General features: G+C 48.9%; 2 protein-coding genes across 2 annotated transcripts; one reads left to right on the forward strand and one right to left on the reverse strand.

Annotated features, from left to right (window-relative positions):
- Positions 1-481: 481 nt before the first annotated feature.
- Positions 482-2,454, forward strand: ONS95_003493 (uncharacterized protein; the record flags this gene model as incomplete). Its single annotated transcript, XM_058496805.1, has 4 exons — positions 482-806; positions 853-983; positions 1,033-1,299; positions 1,345-2,454. 4 exons carry the CDS (start codon positions 482-484, stop codon positions 2,452-2,454), a joined length of 1,833 nt encoding a protein of 610 aa, XP_058354058.1.
- Positions 2,455-2,939: 485 nt separating this feature from the next.
- On the reverse strand, positions 2,940-6,003 carry ONS95_003494 (uncharacterized protein). The gene is made up of 2 exons (XM_058496806.1): positions 3,563-6,003; positions 2,940-3,508 (listed from the first exon to the last, which is right to left on the reverse strand). The coding sequence occupies exon 1, from the start codon at positions 5,683-5,685 to the stop codon at positions 3,790-3,792; it is 1,896 nt and encodes a 631-aa protein (XP_058354059.1). The 5' UTR covers positions 5,686-6,003; the 3' UTR covers positions 2,940-3,508; positions 3,563-3,789.
- Between the last annotated feature and the right edge of the window lie 535 nt (positions 6,004-6,538).

Genomic DNA, 6,538 nt, shown 5'->3' on the forward strand with positions numbered 1-6,538 from the left:
GACCACGGCGTTGACGGTCTTTTGCTTATTTCTTTCTCTTTGGTCCAGATCTCTGCATCTTTAATTGCACAGCAGATCATTCTATCTTCGCTTCCATACATGTTACACGATCATGTCGTGGTTCATGCTGTGTTCCGCGACATTCATTTCCCCCTCGACGATCGCATTCAAGACCTGATGATACTTGAGGGTGAAGGCGGATGCAGTCGCGCTTTCCACTTCGGTTTGAAGCACAAAGTTTCGCAGCCAGATTTCTTCGTGCAGTCGAACTCGAAATCTGTGTTCTTCTCCAGAACTCTCGTAACTTCTTTAAGATCACCCTCCAGCTCACTCTCTTCGGTTTTTGGATAACCTCATCGATCGTTTCTTGTCATTCTGTCGCTACTGCTCTATCGCACACTCCTTTGAGGAGAGGAATGATTTGACGGATCTTGAATGAGTCTCTTTTCCTTCTGCGCTCGCTACTACTGATGCTCCCGGCATGCTGTTCCCTTCGTTTTGGACTTCATTCGCATTCATCTGCGCATTGCTGCCCATCCCAGCCTTTGCGCCATCATCTTCTCGACAGCCATACCCATCCTACGACTACGGTGCAGATCCTCCACGACTTCCAAAACGCCAGACCTCGGAGTTCTTCCCCATCACAGGGGTACATACCGGCAGCGGTATCAACGGATCTTTGCCATTGCGGATAGAGGTTCGGGAGTTGGAGAAAGACCCTGTTGCTTGGACGCTTTATATTCTTGGGCTGGATCTGTTGCAATATACTCCTCAGTCGGACATGCTTTCTTGGTATCAAATAGCAGGTGGGGAGTGCTCTACTCGAGAGAGGTGCAGGCTGATAAGTTGCAGGTATACATGGCAGACCTTTTGTTCCGTTCGATAATGTCCAGCCGAAGCCGGGCAACGAGCAGAATGGATATTGTACACATGTATCGATTCTTTTTCCCACATGGCACAGGCCATATCTTGCTCTCTTTGAGGTTTGATGATACTTTGTTGCCAGAAATTCCGGCTAACTTTGGAAACTAGCAAGCACTCCACGAAAAAGTTCAGATGATTGCAGCGCAGTACCCAGTTGGCCCAGTGCGAGATCAATATATGGCTGCTGCTGCGAATTTCAGGATACCATACTGGGACTGGGCAGCAAATTCCACTGGTGGAAATACTATTCTCCCAAACAGTGTGATATCACCCTCTATCGTGATCAATGGTCCAGCAGGTGTGCAAACAATCGCAAATCCACTGTACAGTTATAGCTTTAAGCCTTTGGATCCTGCTCAATTACCAGATCGCCCAGTCAGTCTCAATCTCGTATAAGTGAAGGTATCCTGACCTCTCCAGTTCAACCAACTTAGTGAGACCATTCGCTACCCGTCTCGACAGGATGCTTCTGCAACGTCCCAGAATAACCTCATTGCCCGGCAACTCGACAATAGCGGTGCTTCCTTTCGCGCCAGGCTGTATATTCTGCTCACAATGTACAATGACTACACAACATTCAGCAATGAAGCATGGATAAACGACGACGACCCGGCAGGGTATGATTCGTTGGAAAGCATTCATGATCAGATCCATGGTCTGACTGGAAGTGGAGGGCACATGACATATATCCACTACTCTGCATTCGACCCTCTCTTCTGGCTCCATCATGCCATGATCGATCGGATCTTTGCAATGTGGCAGGTGATATTCCCAGACAGCTACGTGGTTCCAGAGCCTGCCATTTTCAACACCTTCACGCTTTCAGCTGGACAGACACAGGACGTCAACTCTCCTTTGGCCCCATTTCACAAGGACGTAGCTGGAGGATTTTGGACGTCGGAGACCGCCAGAACAACAGAGGTCTTTGGATATTTATATCCGGAGACCGCCAAGTATGATGGAGGAAATCTCACAAGCCAAGTCATCGTCGCAGTGAACCAGCTCTATGGGTCTGGGCGAGGTAATCGGCCATTAACGAAGAGGGCAGTGGGTTTCGGTACTGCAGATAAAGAGTGGATCGCTAATATCCGCGTCAAGAAGTATGCTCTCAACAAACCTTTCTACATCCACATCTTCATAGGCTCGTTCGATCCAGATCCATTCTCGTGGTCCTTCGAGCCAAATCTCGTCGGCACTCACAGCATTTTCGTCAAAGCTATTGGACCGAACTCAACCTGTAATTGCGATCCACACCAGTTGGTGACAGCCACGATTCCTCTAACGGACAGGCTACAAGTTGATATTGCGGGAGGTTTTCTAAAAACGCTGGAGCCAAAAGATGTCACACCGTATCTGGCGAGAAAGTTGAGCTATAGAGTCTCTCTCATGGACGACACAGAGGTGCCTAATGTGGCTGTGCCGAGTCTCAAAGTTTCGATTCTGAGCATGGATGTGGAGTGGGGTGCCAGCGATGGTGAAATTCCTGTCCGGGGAGAGATGAAAGGTCACATGGATGTTAGCATGGGATGAGAGAGATGCAACTATTTGTTTGAATTGTATAAAGTGCTCTGAATAAGCGTGTTTAGATGGAATTGTTTCGACACACAGGTAGTGTCATTGAATACGGCAAACACTTCATTTTGGGGGGTCTGCAATTGGATATAACCCTTCATCCCCAAGTCATCACGTCTAGAAGTTTATGTCTCCTCGTTTTTAACCTCCAGGGATAACAAGACATACACAACTGTGAACGTAGTCCATCAAGTGCATGACAAAAAAGAGACCTTAAAGCTTAAACAATCTTGAAGTTCTCTAATAACCAGCAATCAAACCAGCCACTATGAACAGTCACGCTTGTTATATGGACCAATAGCTCAGGCTCAAGTGAATCCAACTTCTTGTGAAGTAAAAGGAATTGTCACTTAGCATCGATGAACTCCGTCTCATATCACTAAAGTGGAGATAAATTCTTCCATACACTTTTGCGAACACTGGCCGCAAGATATCCCAATGTTGTTACTTGATTGATTTATTCACAGTCTAACCTAGCTGCCCTAGTGACCGCTCTGTAGCGTATATATGTTTTCTAGATTCTTGCTTCTTAGGAGGTCGGAACTTTCGACAGTAATTACCTCTCCGTAAGCAATTCATTCCTGCTAGAATCGTTTATCTCCTGCCCAAATGTGTTTCCCCTCCTACTAACAGCCTTTTCCACTTGTTCTGTGATTATGTACTTGTCAAGCCTCGCCTGACCCTCTTGTCTTTCTCTTTACTCTTTGTAGCTCGTCTTCGCTATGTGTATTTAAGCACTGTGGATGGGACCGCCCGGAATCGCTCCGGGAGCCACGTCCCCAAGGTCATCTTGGGTGCCTGTACCGCCAAGGATAGATTACAGAGAATGTGCTTTATGTCCGCGCATGGACACTTATCTGACTGCGTTTGGTGTCATTAGATATCTCGTTTTTCGCACTCAAGAATAATAAGTCGCGCTGGCTGCTTTCGGCGCTACATTCACACTCGTCGGTGTCAATCTTTCAGTGCACCAAAAGAACATAACGCTACAAAGACTGGGCTAGCGAGAAAACTTCGGTATAGTCATTAGCAACATAACGGGCGAGAAAACGTGTGATTGTATTACTTAAAGAATGATCTGTTAGACCTACAAAAGATCCACATAAACCAATAGCATCTATCCATTTGTCAGTGTCATAGTTCGTTGATATGGAATTTCCTCGTCTACCTCTTTGTTGAAAAGAGTCGAAGGCTTATTTTGTGACTGTAATTGTTGTTATGAAAGCTCAATCCCCAAGTAAAAAGGAAACGACAAGAACTCAATTCCAAAGCATCCCCCCCATTCCCAGTACCTCATGGTGTGACGATGTTGAAGTCAGAGTCACCAGGGTCAAGAAGCGCATCAAGCCGGTCAAGGGCGTTGACATCATCCCCTGTAATTTTAATACCTGCTTTCTCAAGAGCTGGAATGTCATTGACCCCAAATTTTGCCAGAGAAGTCAACGCGCGAGCCGTCGCGGTCAACGTCACATCAGAGGATGTCGTCTGTTCCGCTGTTGTGTACACTAGGGCACCGTTTGAGAGCCACCATCGGTAATTGGTATTTTTGTCGGTGACGAATACATCAATCACGACACTCTCGTCCCAGGCCTTGGGACCGTCAATCTGGATAGCGAAGGAATCGAACAGCATCTCGGGTGTGAGCTGCGAGATCACGTCGTCAGAGGCTGTGGCTGTCGGCGTGCCGAAGTTACCGCTGCGCAGCTCAGTAGTCCCTGAAAGGAAGAAGTTGCGCCAGGTACCGTTCTCAGAGCCATAGCCAAGCTGCTCGTAAGTGTCTGCCAACGAGTTCTTCGCTAGTGTGTTGTGAGGAAAGGCGAAGACGGCGTGGTTGAGGATCTCCGCCGCCCAGCGAAAGTCACCTTTATCGTACGCCTCTTGACCGATTTTGACTGTGTTTTCCACGCCGCCGAGAATCTTCACGTAGCGTCTGGAGCGCTCCACGGGGATATGTTCCCACAGATGTGCTGGATTGCCGTCGAACCAACCCATGTAGCGCTGGTAAATAGCCTTAACGTTGTGACTTACCGAGCCGTAGTAGCCTCGGGCGCTCCAAGCTTGTTCGAGAGCGGGTGGAAGGTGTATTTTTTCGGCAATCTCAGGTCCATTGTATCCCTGGTTCAGCATACGCAGCGTCTGGTCGTGTACGTACGCATAGAGATCACGTTGCAGAGTGAGGAATTCGACAACCTGGTCAGCGCCCCAGGTGGGCCAATGGTGAGAGGCGAAAACCACGTCGGTCCTGGAGCCGAACAGGTCAATTGTCTCGGTTAGGTACTTTGACCAACCATGTGGATCGCGCACGACGGCTCCACGAAGCGTCAACAGGTTGTGGAATGTGTGGGTAGCATCCTCCGCAGCACAAAGTGCCTTGAATTTGGGGAAGTATATCAGCATCTCCGAAGGCGCTTCGGTATCCGGCGCCATCTGGAATTCCATTTCGACGCCGTCAACAGTGTGTTTTCTTCCGGTCCTAGAAATGATCACGGTTGGCGAAATGAGGGTGACTTCGCCAGTCGAGACGGTCTGTCCAAGGCCGGCTCCAACCTGACCTCGAACTCCGCGATTCAGGACAGCTCCGTACATGTAGGCAGCGCGTCGACTCATAGCGGTGCCTGCATAGACATTTTCTGCTACTGCATGCTCGAGAAACCCCTCAGGTGCGATGATGTCGACCAATTTCTGGTCGACGTCGTCCTGACAGACCATTCCCCTGACACCGCCAAAGTGATCGACGTGGGAGTGCGTGTAAATGACTCCCTTTACAGGCTTCTCACCGCGCTTGCTTCTGTAGAGTTGAAGAGCAGCTTCTCCAGTTTCGCGTGATGTAAGGGGATCGATGACAATGACACCCTCATTGCCTTCGATGAAGGTGGTGTTGGAGAGATCGAGGCCTCGCACTTGGTAGATACCTTCGGTAACAAGGTAGAGCCTGGCGGTAGACGTCAGCTGGGACTGGCGCCACAGGCTTGGGTTGACTGTGTTGGGCGACTCGTTTTTGTGAAGGAATTCGTAATCATCGTTGTTCCAGATAACTGTGTCATCTTGATAAATGATGTTAGGCTTGAGGGTTGTGATGAAGCCTTTCCGAGCGTTGACATAATCCCGTTTGTCGGAGAATGGTAGGCTCTTCTTCAAATCATCCTGCTGCTGGATGATCGTAGCTGTTGCGTCTTTGGGCGTCGCCATGATCTCGGATTGTGGGGAATGCTCTGGGAGTGAAACAAGTGATATTGTTGTCTTGATGTGACCTCTTTCGTGTTGGGCGACAGGCTTTTATACTTGGAAATTCCTGTGAGGGGCCACATGTCCTTGGGACAACCAACTTCATGGTTTTGATTTCTTGGGGCTGGGTCGAGTATGTGCCAATCTACAGCTGGTATAACGTCACCCTGGTAGATGAATGTGTATGCGTGATAGGCAGACCCAAGGACTGCAGGATGCATTAGGAATGCGAATGCAGTGCAGTCTATTCTGCCGCTTCCTCTATGTACAGAAGTTCGAAACAGGAAAAGGGAAAGCAGAGAGGCTTCTTAGGGCGGGGGTTGCATCTATTACGAGCCTTACTGATTACAAAGCCTCCAAGCACACTTTTCGGAATAGCGTACAGCTTGGAAATCTATAGCTTAAGCTAAAGACTCTACGTTCTATAAAGCCATAGAAAAACTTCCCCTAGGCTATTCCTTCATAGCTACGTAACTGGATACTCTGTAATGACGAGCCCAGCTGGCGATCCCACCCTTTTTTGACTAATTGGACCAGACGGCCTGCATGTAACATTGCTTTGGCCAAGCGCGAGCCAAAGGCCTGGGCCGCGACTGGAAATGAGCCACTAGGCAAGGTCCGGAGACTCCTGCCACTGGCCCCTGCTTTATTACGGAAAGGCCTCAGATGATGTGCAGGGACTTCTGCCATCTAAATCTATGATTCTGCATCCCTGGGGCGCGATGCATCCGCGTTCAGAGATTCAGATGGACATGGATTTGTTTTCCCACAGGGAGCCATGTCTGCTCTATTGGACGTGGAAGGAAACACTGAAAGC

The sequence above is a fragment of the Cadophora gregata genome (assembly GCF_030347475.1).
Source record: "Cadophora gregata isolate MNR1 chromosome Unknown scaffold_12, whole genome shotgun sequence".
Classification (NCBI taxonomy): Eukaryota; Fungi; Ascomycota; class Leotiomycetes; order Helotiales; family Ploettnerulaceae; genus Cadophora; species Cadophora gregata.

Excerpts from the sequence above, each read along its gene's own strand:
- ONS95_003494 (XM_058496806.1), bottom strand. The coding sequence starts at position 5,685 with ATGGCGACGCCCAAAGACGCAACAGCTACGATCATCCAGCAGCAGGAT.